The sequence below is a fragment of the Plectropomus leopardus genome, chromosome 16 (assembly GCF_008729295.1).
Source record: "Plectropomus leopardus isolate mb chromosome 16, YSFRI_Pleo_2.0, whole genome shotgun sequence".
NCBI classification, from domain to species: Eukaryota; Metazoa; Chordata; class Actinopteri; order Perciformes; family Serranidae; genus Plectropomus; species Plectropomus leopardus.
In genome coordinates this window covers 27,117,840-27,133,946 of record NC_056478.1, presented here as the reverse complement: position 1 = coordinate 27,133,946, position 16,107 = coordinate 27,117,840, and the positions used below count along the sequence as shown (strand labels likewise).

Genomic DNA, 16,107 nt, shown 5'->3' with positions numbered 1-16,107 from the left:
ATAATTTTCTTGTACTTTTTACTAATTTCTTGCTATATTTTTTGTTGCTCTTTGCTTTCTTCCTATGATTTTAAAAGAAATCGACAGTTTGCTCAGATTTCAAAGGGTTATGTTGCTCATCACCCTCTTCTCAAGTTTTTGAAAGAAATCAATCCAATTTGCTCAGATCTCAAAGGGTTAAACAAAATTATATCAGAAGTTAAGTCATTGTGCACTAGTGTAAAAGCATAATGTGTAATTTCCTTAATTAAGCCTGCAAAGTTATCTGAGGTAATATCGAAGTTTTGAAAGTAACCTTCCTATTTACTTGTTTTTGGCTCTTGGGGCTGCATCTGTCTCTGTCAGCAGAGAATACTTGAATAGCAGAATAGTACAATAATGCTCCAACTGGGCCTCTGGTAGCAGCAGATCCAGTCATTACTGACTGCTTGATGTGAAATGTCACTCTGGGTCACAGCAGTGCCTCCACACTGCTTTACATACTGCAGCGGTGAGACATATTCTCTCTGTGTTTTTTTTTTTTTGTTTTTTTTTTGCTGTATTGTTTTTGTCGCTGTCATCACGATCTGCCCCTAATCAGACTCAAACATCCATCAAAACCACCTCCATCCAGCTCCATATGACCAGCTGTGATGCTAAGCCATATCTCTCCCCGCAAACACATCCCTCCTCTGCCAAAGATTATCATTTAACAACCGCACAGGAACAGCTGTCCATCCGGCTCAGAGGGATCAATACATTTGTTTCCCTTCCAAAAGCCGATTCGGTCTGCCTCTGCCAGTCACGGGTTATGTAAAGCGCCAGGATGCAGAGCAGTTTGTGGTCTCAGTCAGTGCTGGCGTCTGCTGCGAGCATATACGATTAGAGATGCTCCGCAGTCTTGCACTGAGCGTGGCATTGCTTGCTGTTGTTGCCTGGCCCTCTGCCTGCCCCTCAGCCTGTCACACGGGATTACAGCACCCACTGACAGAGGCATGGTGGCGTGTGCGGCTGCACCGTTGCTTCATGTGTGAGCCGCCCACTCCGCTCTGCCCGCGGCTCGATGCCAGGTCGTTGACATGGGTCAAACCAAGTCAATTGCAAGGAGCACGAAGGTGATATTGCGCTCATCCTGATCCTCTTTGCTAATGCTGCTGTCAGCACAGAGGTTGTGTCCAAATCCAAAAGGCACCTTATGTGTCATATTTGTTGTTTAACCATGCAATCTGCAGATTTCTGAAGCACCAGCACTGACTATTGTTTAGTATGCAAACCAAATGGGGAACACTTTTATATAGCAATAAACAACTATTTGCAATTTAAAGATATAGTGGAGAAATGGCGTCCCCTAGCAGAGGATGAAGTCATGCTCCTGTGTGTGTCGTGTGTGTCCAACAGGCCCGCCACTCTGCACTCATACAGCGGTTACAGCCGACGTTTGGTTTGGATGGCGTCACTCACTCTTTGATTATGAGCTCAGGTTAACACTGTTAACTCTGTCAGCACTGTTGTCATTGTTAGCTCTTGACGCTGTTAATCGCCAGCCCAGTCAGCTCTCATGTTGAGAGCCTATGCAGACAATGTCTGTTTTGTTGTTTCGTCTTTTGTTATTGATTAAAGGAGACCCCTTGTGGCAGAAAATAACTCATCATACATTTAAAGCAAACTTTTGAAAGATGATAACATAAAAAAACAACACACAATCTTCACAAAGCGAGGAGGCAAGACCTTCTCTTTGAAAGGCTCGTCGTTGGCATAGAGGTGTTATTTTGCTTGGTTAAAAAACACACAAATAATACGGTAAGATTTCTCTCCTTTCAACACCCCCACTTCCTGTGACAACCTCTGATTGTGTTGACGGGCATTTCGGCCTCTGTGTGCACCAGCGTGCCATCCGAGGGATCAGCCTGTAATTATGTTGAAAGAGAGTGGTCACAGTGTGTCAGTCAGAGCGAGGCTGCTGTTCTCATTGGTAGAGAAGAGAAGTGGCTGCACTGGCATCAACAAAGACCTGAGCCTACATAAGGGTAGCCCTTGATAATTATGTTAATGTTTTAATTTTGACACTAAAAGCTGCACTGGACCTCAACAAGAATATAAGGGTAAAGACATGTTTGCCATGAGATGTCTTGGATAGAAGCAGCTGTTCTTAAGTGTTTGTTTTTGGCACTGATGAGCTCAGATTGTCATTATAAGTGTCTGACAATATCATGGAAAGGATCGGTGAGACAAAGTGTAGGGAAGTGGCTTTGCACCGCTCCCCAGCATTAATACACTGACCGCCCCTTTCTTACTGTGTCTACAAAGCACTGCTGCTCGCAATTTTTCTAACACGACACGCACAGAAGTAGGAGAGCGTTCCAAATCACATGCATAAAAGAATTGAAGGAGGCGCACTGTTCCAAAGTAAACAAATGCTGCACGCAGGCCTCGTCTCGAGCAGGGACAACATCGTCGTAATAAAAGCCTCAGATGATGGTGATTAAAGCAAGTCTAATCCAAACTATAGTTTAGATAGTTCACAGTGGTTTGTGTCTCACACATGCACACTGTCCACCTGTCCCATTGTGCTCCCCTTGCGCTCACATTTCTACTTTATTCTACACAAATCTCATAAATAGCATATGTGGTAAATGGACTGCACTTGTATAGCGCTTTTCTAGTCGTATTGACCACTTGAAGCGCTTTTACACTACATGTCACATTTACCCATTCTCACACACATTCACACACTGGTGACCGAGGCTACCGTACAACGTGCCCCCTGCTACTCAGTAATCATTCACATGCACTCACACTCAGATAAAGCGGCATTGGGAGCAATTTGGGGTTCAGTATCTCGCCCAAAGGACACTTCGACATGTTGCCAGGAGGAGCCGGGGATCAAACCGCTGCCCTTCTGATTGGTGGACGAACCACTCTACCTCTGACCCACAGCCGCCTCAATATATGAACTCCAAATGACAGATATCCGTCATAGTGACAGAGAACTTTAATCCCTGTGTTAGTATTGGTCCCTTCACTACTGCAGGAAAACAAGCACCATCGCATTGTAGGTACCAACTCGGTACTGAAGTATCGGTTCTGGTGACATCACTAGATATTGGCACTAGACAAAAGGCCATGGTGGACACGTAAGCAGCTGTGGATCATTGTCATTGTGTTTCTGTTTGGTTACTTTCCGTCTTTAATCTCTTGCAGCCTCTTGTCTGCGGCAGCTCATCTTTAGATTGCAGTGCGATTATCTCAATTCAAAGTGCTTATTGTTTGTCAGTGACTCTGTCAATTGGTAGAAAAACGAGGTTCCTTTCTTTGATCCTTTACTTGTTTATTGCTGCTGCTAGGAGAGGGAAACCCACACTCCTCCTTCATTATTCTTCTCTGTGTCCTCACAGTGTGTTACAAGTGAATACATTTCCTGCTTCTCCCTGCAGTCGCATGAGGCGACTGAGCCAGAAGATAGAGAGAAAAGAGAGAGGAGGGAGTGAAATATATTCTCAAGTGACACATTTGAGGACAGACTGGAGCTGAAGGCCAGAACGGCACTTTGTCTTCCAAGGAGAGCCGGGATTTATCACCCGTTGTCTCTGTGCTGATATACTATGTCGACATTGGTATTTTCATCCTCGTTTTGCGGAGAAACAATTAGATGGCATTAATTCTTCTGGGAGAACACAAAATTGTCCGGGGGTAATCTTGAGCCCTGCTGTGGTGTGGCTCATGTCATTTTTCAGATCTCAACATCTAATTTTGCTGAGGCTAAGACCATCCCAGTTTACTCATAAATAAAGTATTTCAAGATGTTTTCAGAGTCTGGTGGAGCTGTATCTACATTACTCCCCACAAGCACACGTGTACATTAACCATTTAAAACCTGAGCAAATTGGCTTTTTTTTTTAAACCATGGGAAAAATATTATTTTAAAGGGAAAATGACCTTGAAAAGTGATTAAAATTTAAATTTTGTAACATAATTTGAAACATGTATGTGTTTTAATTTCATTTATTTTATTTATAAGGACAGCACACATTAATCGACATTTCTGTAAATATGCCAGCGTTAGCCAGCTGGCTAATTTTCAACTGTAATTATTTTCTAAATCTACTAATTTCATGCAGTTTGTGGAACATTTCTTACCAAGTGTCTTATTGCCTTTTTTTCCCATGTTTTTGAAAGAAATCGTATCAATTTGCTTTGGATTTAAAGGTTTAAATACTTGTGAAAGGCATCTGAAAGCAGCACATGAAAAGTGATGTCACTCCAGGTTTCACAGGGTTAAAAACATTCTTCTGTCTCAGCGAAATATAGCAATTGGAATTCCAGCTCTTAATGTAGAGAGTCAGAATTTTCAGCATACCGTGCAATGCAGTAACTTGTCATATGAAGAGGCTCACGGGAGATGATTTATAGGTCGACTGTAAAAAGTAGAGTTGAATGCTTTGATGGCATTCAACATGTGGAAGCGAGGTAAAGAGTCTCACTTCAGTCCGCTCAGGCTGACTTTGATTCTTCGCCGCCGACACTCTTGTCCTCCCACCACTTTCCATTAAGATCAACAGCGTGATGTTGACAGCACAGCACCGTGCCTCCACGTCTCCCCCTCTCTCCGACCAGCAGCCTCCCTGACATCAGTGTTATAGAAGCCGTTATTCCTCCTGACCAAAAAAAAAGAGACACACTGTTTGTGTGAGTCATCTGGAGACCAAGCTGTGTGTCAGGCTATAAACAAAAGGTCCCTGCCTCCTGGTCCAGAGTGCTAATCAGTGGAAGGATGTCATCTGTAGAGAAAGCAGTGAGAGGGGAGAGCCTTGAACAGTGATGAATTCAGTTTAGGTTGGTGTGGTGTGAGGCAGAGCGCAGCCAGACTGCATGTTTCACATTATTGATCTACCAGTTCAGCTCCTTAGATGAATTCAGTGCCTGTTTGTCTTGTTATTTTTTGCCCTTTTTTTTTTTCATTTCTTCTGCCCATTATCACATGTAATCCTTGACTGTCACGGTCAATCAAGAGTTATGATCCAAATGGGTCTGTACACACCCTTAAATTCATAGAGGATTTTATCTAAACCGTACAGTTATTCTGTTTATCAGAATCCCAATACATTCATTGTTGTTGTACAGGTATATACAACGAAATCAAGTAGCACGTCCCAAGTTGAGCTCAATAGAATAAAGGCTAAAAAGATTAGCAAAGGTGAAATGAGATAAAGAAAAAAGGTACTTACACCTCTGCGCCATCAATAGTAGTGTCAGAAGGCAGTATGTTTTCAAGTTTTCCACCAATCCTTCCATTGCTCATTAACACAGTATTTAACATTAGCATTAACACCTTGGGGGAATTTCCCTGTATTTTGGCAAAAACATCCACTTGATCTTAACCATGAACTGATAAGATTTTGGTGGTTAAAGGTCAATGTGGCCTTGCATCTGCCTCACCTTTGAACGCCATATCTAAAAAACGGCCTTAAATTAAAGGGATTTTCTCAAATTTGGCACAAACATCCACTTAGATGCAAGGATGAACTGATTAAAATTTGGTGGTTGAAAGTCAAAGGTCACTGTGACCTCACAAAAGTATGTTTTTTGGCCATAACTCAAGAATTCTTACATTAATTATAACAAAATTTAACATGAAGGTTGCATTTAGATTTTTCTAACCATATCTCTTCTTTGATTATTCACTCAAGTCAACCTGTTTCATCTTAACCAACCCGATGTCTTTTCTCTGTCTTGTTGTCCACAGATTATAGATAATGGGCTGTGTGCAATGCAAGGATAAGGAAGCAACCAAACTCACAGACGACAGAGACACCAGCATCTCCCAGGGAGCGGGCTACCGCTATGGGGCCGACCCCACGCCACAGCACTACCCCAGCTTCGGGGTTACTGCCATCCCCAACTACAACAACTTCCACGCCCCCGTCGGACAGGGAATGACCGTTTTCGGAGGGGTCAGCACTTCCTCTCACACTGGAACCTTGAGGACTCGTGGTGGGACAGGTATGTTAAACATAGTTAGGAACAGTCATGATCTGAAGTAAATTTGATTCCTGTTTACACTTTCTGCTCAAATATCAAATGTAAAGCTCAGGGGAAAAATTGTGGCCTCTTGTGTGATAGATTTGTGGTCATGGTTAGAGCAATAACAACTAGGTTAAAGTCACTGGTGTGTTATATGTTCGCCCAGGTGTGTATGTGGCAGGAAATCACCCTGGAAAACCAACTGCCAATGTACTCTGCCAACAGCTGATATATTTGTGCAATCGCCCTGCCCTTGTCTTAATGATAAAGTCTAACATTTGGTAGACCCATATGCCCTCCCCAACTTTGTCACTACACAGACTTTGTAAAAACATTACACGATTTTCCTTCATTTCTCCTGATGGAAAAGAGTCATGGGTAGTAACACTGCTAGATGGCTTTTGTCACTTGGGAGGACAGTCTCTGTTTACTGCTATTCCACACTGTCGTCTTCCTGCTAATATCAGGAACAAGGGTGTAGGTCTCGTTTTAATGTTGGAGGTGATGCATATTAAATTGTGAGTTTGGGCATCCTCTGCCAGAAAATGTTGAGCATCAAAGACTTAATTTCTTGTATTCCAGGGTCCCCACTTTTATTTGTGGTGGCCTGCCACAATTACATCATCTGCCACCACATATTGACTTTATATTTTTGGAGCTGGACCTTTCAAAAGGAGGGCTATTGGAATACATATACCCTTCAGTAACTGATTGTTCTTCACGGGTTTGTGGCTGCGACTGATTCATTTCATGGTGTAAATGTGGGGGATGTGCCCCCTGCCTCCTCCCTGAAATCTACACCTGTGATTAAAAAAGATATGATGGTGGTGTTGTTGGTTCTGGAAACTCTAAAACAAAGAGAAAAGGCTTTTCATCTATCACAGGTCATTCTCATGTTCTTTCTTGGACAGCTGTGATCTCATTAGTTGCACACTGAAAGGTCAACACCAAATAAAGTTTACACTAATTGAACTTTGAGCACTGCGGTGAGGCATAAAATCCAAGCCAACAGCCGAGGTAATGCTACCTCAGGATTTCGGATCTTCACTCTGTCAAGAGGAAAACAATGATTAATTCTGCCACTGATCACATGTAGAGGTCCAAACACAATGTCTGCACATATATGTATACTATTCAGTTATTCAGTTATTTAACTTGGGGCAGAGCAGAACTTCAGGTGCATTGAAAGTAAAACTATTCATTCTGCTGGGTCTAAAAGTTTGCATTCACTCACAAACAGCTGCTCCCCTCGTCCAGTCAATATTTCTGTAAGAGCAAGTTTGAAAAGAGTCAATAGGTGTTGCTGGATCAAACGGTTCTACATCAAACGGTTCTAGATCAAACAGATCTAAGAGGAACTGCTCACTTGAGACCTCCCCTGAGGACTACATACCTTCAAGGGCTTTGCATTCGCACTGCCAGTTGTAACACTACAGTGACTATCAAAGATTCTTATTTTTGGCTTTGATAGTTTAAAATTGCATTATACAAGCCCTGTCACATGTATGCTCAGTAAAGCATGGACTTCAGTGTGAGTCCGTTTGCTTTTGTGCTCTTCCAGTTTGTCGTTACGTTGTATTTTGTGTTGTGGTTTACACATCTAATCGATTTTTTAAAAGTGGCATTTGCCAATGCTGCATTGGCTCTTGTGTTTGCAATTGCTGTACCTCACTCACAGTTCCCCTTGTGATGGGAGATTAACTACTCTGAAAGGGAGCTATAAAGTCTCTAAAACTGTAAACTGTAAAAAGTTGGGTTCTTAGAACTTAGAAAAAGCTCTTCCGGTCTGAAACCGTCTAATCAAAACTTGGAAAGACAAATGGTATTTTGTAAGAAACACCAAAGGAGGAAATACTTCATTTGAAGTGTTCCTCTTTAAAGGATGTCTTTATTGTTTTGTCAAGACAGGGAAAGTATCAGAACCGCAAACGTGAGGAGTGTGAAGGTCATTTCTTTTACTTAATTCCCACACAGTTTCAGTATTCTGAAAACTCTATTATAGACTCGCTCACAGCCGCCCACACACATACACCTCCGTATGTAAAAGACTCTGAAGAATTCTTTGTGCAGTTAAAGACTTCCTATGGCATCCCAAAACCCTGACAATCCTCACCTCACAGCCCTTTCTACAGCTCAGCCGCCGACCCCAGCCCGGCCCTGTCGGGAACGTCCGGCTGGCATTAGCGCAGTGCTTTGTGCGCCGGGATCATTGTTTATGTAGGGAATATTCCTACTCAGGATATCCTTTATGTTTGACTGAGCCCAGGCTGCTCTGCAGAGGAACTCAGCATTTCCACTCAACTTAGCAGGAGTCCTCTCCCTCAAAATGTGGATTATTTTCTGCGCTGTATAATCCAAATCCACTCAGTGGCAGAGGAGCAGAGAGGGGTTTAGCTTTTTAATTTTCTCCTGGTGGGGGAAATTTGGACATAAGCCTCTCCTCCCAACCTCTGTTATAACACAGCTGCCTGGCTTGTTTGCAACAATCACCCCCCTCAGTCGCACTGCAGAGGAGCCCAAATTGCATTTGGCATCAGGATTGGTATTGATTATCATTTGATCTTTTGCTGATGTCATTTCCCCACATGGAAATTCACAGCTAGTCCCATGACCTTACGTAACTAATTGAGTCGGATCCCAGCAGACAACTCTGAGATGAATCAATAAACCAGTTTATACCTAACGCCTACCTCTGCTAACCTAATGGAACATTCGAGCAGCACAAACCGCAGCTGTGATGCATTCAGGGTCTTGTTGTGTTGCGACGGTTAGAAAACCAAAGTGTTTCAATCAGACGCTGTCTTTTGAACAATCTGCTCTCGCCTCTCTCTGTTTGTTATCACATGAACAGCAGCAGGTTCGCTCTATCTGCAGTCCTATCAGCGAGAGCCTCACATGCCCTCTTAATATCAGCACTGTTTCCCAGAAAGCCTCAGTCTGCTGAGAGCATCTGAAGTGAAATGACTTTAAAAAAATGTGATCAAGAGAGTTTAAGTGGACTTTGAAGAAGTGCCCACTCAACTTCCATTTGTCAAACACTCAGAGGCATGAAACAGCTTAACAGCTGCAGTCACCTCAGACCTCAGCAAAACACTTTGAGTGTCTTATCTCTGCGCTCATGTGCTCGCTGATGAGACAAGACAAATCAAACTTCGTGAGTCAGATAGAAATCCAAACCGTCTCAAGGATATTTCCAGTTATGCATTTTTTCAGAATTATTGCCATCATTCCTAATTGTGAAAGTCACACAATCGGGTTGGACAGGTTGGAAACAAACTCAAAGATGAAGTGCTAACAAGACAAACAATGAAAGTTTACCTAGATATCTGTGCACACACATTTGTCTGGGATAATGGGGGTTTATTTTAGGGGCCGATATTGGTTTTTGAGGGCCAATACTGATACCAGTTATTAGAAATTATTAATGAGGCCGATAACCAATATTTAGAACTCATATGTGTTTAACAATTAAAATGAAAATATTTCTGTCAAAATTTGGAGTTCGGAATATAACAAACTCCGACACAAAACTTTGTTTAAATGCCTTTAGCAAATGTTCAATCAAAACTGAACAGCAAGTTCCCAGCAACTTTTTTTTTTTTTTTCAAAAAAAAGAATGAATAAAAGTAGCTTCCTGAGGTTAAAAAAGTTAAAGTTCCTTCCATGCAGAGACTTTCTTTACATGTTTGTAATATGTATGTGGCCCCCAGTAATCGGCCAGGCCGATAATCTGTTGATAGTTTATTTGCATTTTGCACGCACTCACTTTCAATTGTTCAGACTTTCAAAACAAGTAGTTTTGATCTATAAACTGTTATAAACTGTTTTTTTAATATCGTAGTTTGACTAAATAATATTGACTCAAGGTCTGCTCGCTTGCTATTTCCAGACCTTTAATCACATCTAAGGGTCTTTGTGGTCCTGATCTACTGATGAAAGAGGGACTAAACCCCAAAACCACTTTTTTTCAGTTGGAAACCATCGTATACTGATACTTTTATTTATATCCTTACACTCCATGCTGTAGTTTATTATTAACAGTGTCTATAAATTTGTTATACAAGGGAGATGACCCAGTGTCTTGATAGTCTTTGAGGAACATTATATAAAACCATGAAAAAAAACTGACTTTTAAACTTTTTGTAGTGTTATTATTAGGTTTGTGGCTGCCATCAATGTTTGTTATTGTTGTCACTCTACAGATGGTTTGTGAAAGCTATCGTGTGTCACAGATGGCAAATTTGATTAGTTCTTTGATGAATTGTTTGATTCCTCTGTTTCAGAAAACTTAGACTGTACTCAGACCAATGGGAACATGCCAACCTTCTTTCTAGAGATACAAAGTCAGGGCTTGTTTTCTAGATGACATTATTGTTTTTCAGAGCTGAATTCACTCATTTTGATATGTGCTGTGGTAGCAGTTAAGGACATTTTCCATTTTTGGAGCTAAAGGATTAAGGGATGGTGGTATAAGGGATTGACTTGATAGCTTAGAAAGTTTACACTTTTTTTAAGACGCATTTTGGTGATCCAAGCAGAAGTGGGCAGCGGAGACACATCAAAGTTCACACCTGACCACTTGTGACCACAGACTCGGTTACTGTCTATTCATGCTAGAGGGTCAAAGGTCCCCGCACACATTTATTACATTATTCTCTTTGTAGCTGCTTACTATAGTCACATTAGTTGCAGTATCATACGGCCTGAGATATCACTGTTAGCAGAAGTGAACTTGTCTCCTTCTGTAGGTCAAAACGATGGACGGTCACTGAGCGTTAGGGCACTGTCACCACCAAAAGAACCATCACGTCCTGCACCGTTGATGTAGTCCTTGTTGGGGACATATTAGGACATGTCGTCAAACGCTGCAAAGACCACATTGTCAAGTACAAGGTATAAGGTAGATTTATTGTCATTTTTTCTTAAATGTGCTTTAAGAAGAAATTAAATTGAAGTTGATCCTAAATCCTTCTACATCTTTTTGGCGACAAAGGAGGAAGCCTGGGGAAAGAAGCTGCTCCGTAGTCTGGTGGTTCAGCAGCAGATACTTCTGTATCTTTTTCCAGATGGCAGCAGGGTGAACAGACTGTGGCTTTGAGTTAGTTAGTTAGTTAGTTAGTTAGTATTAAGCACTGTCAAATTGTGATCTGACTGCCCAAGACACATTTTAAAACCAAGTCTAAACAGGGTCTTTTTTACTCAGTTTTCATGTATCACAAATGAAAAGAAATATGAATTCAGTAAATGACAAGAGGGCACTCAGAACAAATCCAGTGTGGTAGAGGGTATATTGGGGTATAAATGATATACTGACCTCTTTTTTTGTCCCTTTACAGTATAGCCACCTGTTATCCAAAAGGCCATTGACATATATTAAAGATTATACCCTCTTCCTCTTTAGTAACCCACTCATCTACCTAGTAGTACACCCGTCTCATCAACTACCACTACAAAAATGCCAGAAACCTTGTAGAATTCCGGTCCATTATTTTTTGTCATTTGTCACTGTCTGTAAAAAAATGGCATAAAAATGCCCTAAATTATAATTGTGACCAGAAAACCTGAAAATGTAGGTAGACATATCAAAAACATTAGCTTCATATCTGTCTGCAGGGTTGGAAGATTATAATCGACATGGATTAGGGTTCCTCACCTCCAGGGGGCTGCTAGCAAGCATAAAGCCAAACAGTGTCCTTAAGAAACCCTGGTATCCTTTTCAGTGTACAGATGCTGTGTTTTTATTATGGTGTCCGTATACTGCAAAAGTACTATATATAGTATATAGTATAGTATAGTATAGTACTGTAAAACACAAGCTGCTGTACTGTAGTTTTAGGAGACACCAGTATCCTCTGTACTCTGCCATTAAGAGGGGATTTCTGTAAAGTTATATCCATCCTAAATGACATTCCTAATTTAGTCTGAAGGAAACACAGCCAGCATATGGGTTGAACATCACCTCTGTTTACTGAAGCCTCAGTCAGCAGAACTGTATTTAGTGCAGTCAGTTGGATTACATAACCCCAGTACTGTAGTTTCACACTTAGCTAGTTTTGCACTGACAGATTACAACTTTCCACAACTCTCTCGCTGTAGTGTGAAAATTATTTTCTCTTATCACCACAGAGGCCAACAGCATGAGGGAAATTGTGGATGTCAGCTTTATGGAAATTCTTTTTGCAAAAACCTTAAGTTCAACTGAGGATTTGGGATGTGAATATTATGTAAAATCACTTTTCAGTACCTCTCTGCAAACGCATTCAGCTCCGTTTCAGCCGCTGGGATGCCCCCAGTCTGGTCTGTCAGCAGAGGTGGCCATCGGTGAGATAATGTTGGAATGACTAAAAAGGCTTTTCAGGTCACTGGTCTTTATCTAGAGAGGCTTTAGCCTGCGTGATGGGAGTCAAACTGGACTGAGGCAGCCAAAACCCTAGTTTCTGTCACTGGACCATTCAGTGAAGCAGTTTGTGGGTTTAGTGTGGCTCTAAGGATCCCACAACTCATTTATTCCTTTACTAAAGGTATGTTTTTCTGTTTGTGACACGTAAAAGGGTAGTTCAACACTTTGAAATCAGAGGAAATTGGCTTGATTTTTTTTTAAATACAGGAAGAAGGCAATGAGCACCTGAACAAGAAATGGCTTAAAAACTAGCAGGTACTTAAAAAAAATGTTCCAAAAAACAATACTGAAAATAAGCACAAAAAAAGAGTTTAAGTTTTAAAAAAAGCAATGGAAAAACTTTACCCTAAAAAAGTGTAAAAATATGTATATATATATTATAATATCATATTTATAACAAAATATGAGTAAAGTTGTCACCTTCTAACTTTTTTCTTTTTTTTTTCTTGCCGAGTTGGTCCTTGCCTTTTTCCCAGGTGTGCAAAAGAAATCAAACCCATTTTCTTTGGTTTAAATGCTTCTGAAAGGTGTAAACAAAACTGATGTCGATCCAGGTTCTAAAGGGTTAACAGTTTGAGTTTTTCTCCACCTCACTTGTGTTGTTAGACTCCTGCTGCGATCTGTTAACACATCCTATAATGAGCCTAAATTCCTTCATCACGTTTGCAACACGCAAGCAAAAAGGCAGGAGCGTAAGGCTGAGAAAATACTCCAGCGAGAGAAAGTGCTGCTGGGAGATATTCAAATGAGTGCTGCTATTCTTTTTTTTATGTGTGTGATGAGGGCAAAATTAGTCGGATTAGTGGAGGGGAGGGGATAAGAGTCAGTGGAGAGAAGGTGACTTGAGGTACTTTGTGAGTAGAAATGTGATTCTGCAAAAGATTATTCTGCCATTATGAAGCCACTTCTACCGCAGCAAAGCTGGAGAGGCAAAGAATAGCAGAGAGCAAAGGTTACATGATTACAAGACAAAAGGGGTTTATCGCTTATATTAACTTGTTCCTAAGATGTGTTGTCTGACAGTAGGTACGTTTCAATGAACCTGTCTTTATGCACATTTTAGCTGTAATATTAGTCGTTCAAAACTCTCTATTTCCGTTGTCCTGTGTGCTCTGTTTTTATATATTCAGTAGTTTCCGTCATTTGAGGTTTCACTTGCGTTCCTTTAGTTACGTCTTCTTGTTGTGTCTTCTGCTGCAGTGCTGTAGAGTGGGTGCAGGATGAATCCTAAAAACCAGAAATGTGTTAGCATGTTAACACTCCCGACTCCCTCGTCTTAAAGTTGATGGGTTTTTTAATGGGTTTATTGGTTAGACGGCTGAAATTAAGTGAACACAAGCTTAAGAGACTTTTCATGTTTTGTTCTACAACATAAAATACATGAGTAAATACCCCACTCATATATTTTGAAGCCTTCAAGTGTCATCACAGCAAACGCGGCTTTACCCAGAAGTGCAGTTAATTTCGAGCCTAACTTTAGCTTTTTACCTTTTACAGTTGCCTTTAGGCCTCAAAAGTCCTGACAGTGGTGTATAGTTGTGAAAATTATCTTGCTGAATCAAATGTATAATTTTCATGAACTTTTTGTTTTGTTTTGTTTTCTGTTGTTTTTGTATTTTTGTTTTCCCTCAGAGTTTATTATCTGCAATAATCTAGAATCCCATTGGAAAAATCCCACGGGCTTTTTGATGAGGGAACCAGCGTGACTAAAGAATTAGCACCAGCTACTGCTTATCCTGATGAACCCACTTCAATTTTTGAGAAACACTAGTGGATGATAAGCTGCATAAATTTGCATTTTCTTTTCCAGATTTCCTGAAAACTTGTGCTAAATTTGGATTGAAACGCGACTACTAACTGAAGTGTTTTCTGAACGACCATATTAAAAGGCTGAGCATAAGGCATGCGTGACTAGCGTGACTCTCACTGACGTCTGTAATGATTCTCAGTCTTTTTGCAGTCGTTTTTAGTCAAACTTAGTAGGCTTGATGCAGTGAATTGATTCTCTATTTAGGATTGCCACAAAACTTGTCACAGATCACAAGTCAGGTGATCACCAACAATATTATGATTTATCCTGTGGGGACCATGAAAAAAAAAAAAGCAAATGTCATGATTATTAATTCGACAGTAGTTGAGATATTTTAGTCAGGATCAAATTGATGGATTAGCCGACATTGCTATCCCTAAAACCTTGTCACTAATGTGGCTAAAATCAATGTAAAAGTGTCTAAATCAGAAACATGACCAGTGGAAATTTACAGTACTTGAGTTTAATTCATGGGAAACCCTTCCTGGGTTGCCTGCGTCCAGTCGATTTAATCATGAATCATCAGCTGTAAAATTTGATGAGTTCCCATTAAAGTCAACATGACTGACTTGCATTCTAATGTGAGATTGATCCTCATTTACTCAGTGTCCTGCAGCTGTCTGTGGGTCATCAAGTTAAACGTGATTCTGAGCTTCATTTTCTCTGGCTAATCTGCCGCACGCTGACTCTGTGTTTCTGCCCCTCCTGCAGGAGTCACCCTCTTTGTGGCACTTTATGACTACGAGGCGCGGACAGAAGACGACCTCAGCTTCAGGAAAGGAGAGCGGTTCCAGATTATCAACAGCACGTAAGTCGCCGCAGCTGCTTATCGGACAGCCTGCACTCGGGAGGAATGCAAGTTTCCTATTTTATCACTGTCTTTAAAAAAAGAGCACGGTGCTGCTGGGAGGGGAGCACACAGGACAGGGCGTCGCATTTCAGCTGAGGCAAAAGTGGCAGCCTGTATGTGAGAAAATAAATGTTAAAATGTTTCATAATCTCTAGCAAGACAGAGCGTAAAATATTTGCTTAACATGATGGAAGTATAAAATAATAAAAATAATGTTACAGCCAACCAGGGAGCCCTAAACACTCACGCCAAATTAATATATATATATAAAAAAAAGCGTGAAATTCAATTAAAAAAACAAAAAGCTGGCTGCAATGTTTATCGGTTACAATATTAAAGGGCGCAAAGCATTTCATATGAAGTCAAAGTGGTGGCTTGAACATACAGTGTAACAATCTGCAGTAAACACAGTTTATTTAAGGTTTTACACAGGGTGGAGCTCGAGCTCCAACCGCTGTGGCACCGTGAGTGTGGTGTTCCTTGAAGACTTCACTCTGAGTGTGGACAGGAAGTGCCCTGTTACACCCACAGTGATGTTGGCTAATCTTTCTTTCAGTAGGCAGAAGTGCAGAGTGTGTGTGTGTGTGTGTGTGTGTGTGTCTGTGTGTGTCTGTGTGTCTCTGTGTGTCTGTGTGTGTGTGTGTGTGTGTGTGTGTGTGTGTGTGTGTGTGAGAGAGAGAGAGAGCAGAGGCATGATGGTCTGACAGCTCTTTAACCATCCTGGCTTCAGCTCACGGATGGTTTTCTTTTCGTTCTGTCTGCGGGAGGCTGAGTCTCGGCGTGCTGGAGTGACCCTCAGTCAGCTGCCTGTCTGTTGTGTTTGGGTTTCTGCAGTGGTGCAGTGACATTTGAAGAGGCGGGGAGACTGCTGGGTCTCTGCTCTGACCTTATTCTCCTTTAGATTTCGTTGTAATTAGGCTGCGTGGTGCATGTACTGTGCAGTACTGCAGAAGGACAGAAGATTTACTGTGACTCCATTGGTTCATAATTAAATTCATCACCTTTATGTAGTAAAAGTGGGAATCACCAAAGGCCCCATGATACAAT

The 16,107-nt window shown here is 41.2% G+C and overlaps 1 protein-coding gene across 3 annotated transcripts in view; it reads left to right on the top strand.

Annotated features, from left to right (window-relative positions):
- The window catches only part of fynb (FYN proto-oncogene, Src family tyrosine kinase b), a 97,905-nt gene that overhangs the window by 49,779 nt on the left and 32,019 nt on the right, over nucleotides 1-16,107 (top strand). For all 3 annotated transcript variants that reach the window (XM_042503249.1, XM_042503250.1, XM_042503248.1), the window contains 2 exons: nucleotides 5,723-5,979; nucleotides 14,922-15,018. In XM_042503249.1, the coding sequence (XP_042359183.1) occupies nucleotides 5,733-5,979; nucleotides 14,922-15,018 (344 nt within the window). In that variant the 5' untranslated portion in view covers nucleotides 5,723-5,732. The remainder of the gene's footprint in view (nucleotides 1-5,722; nucleotides 5,980-14,921; nucleotides 15,019-16,107) is intronic.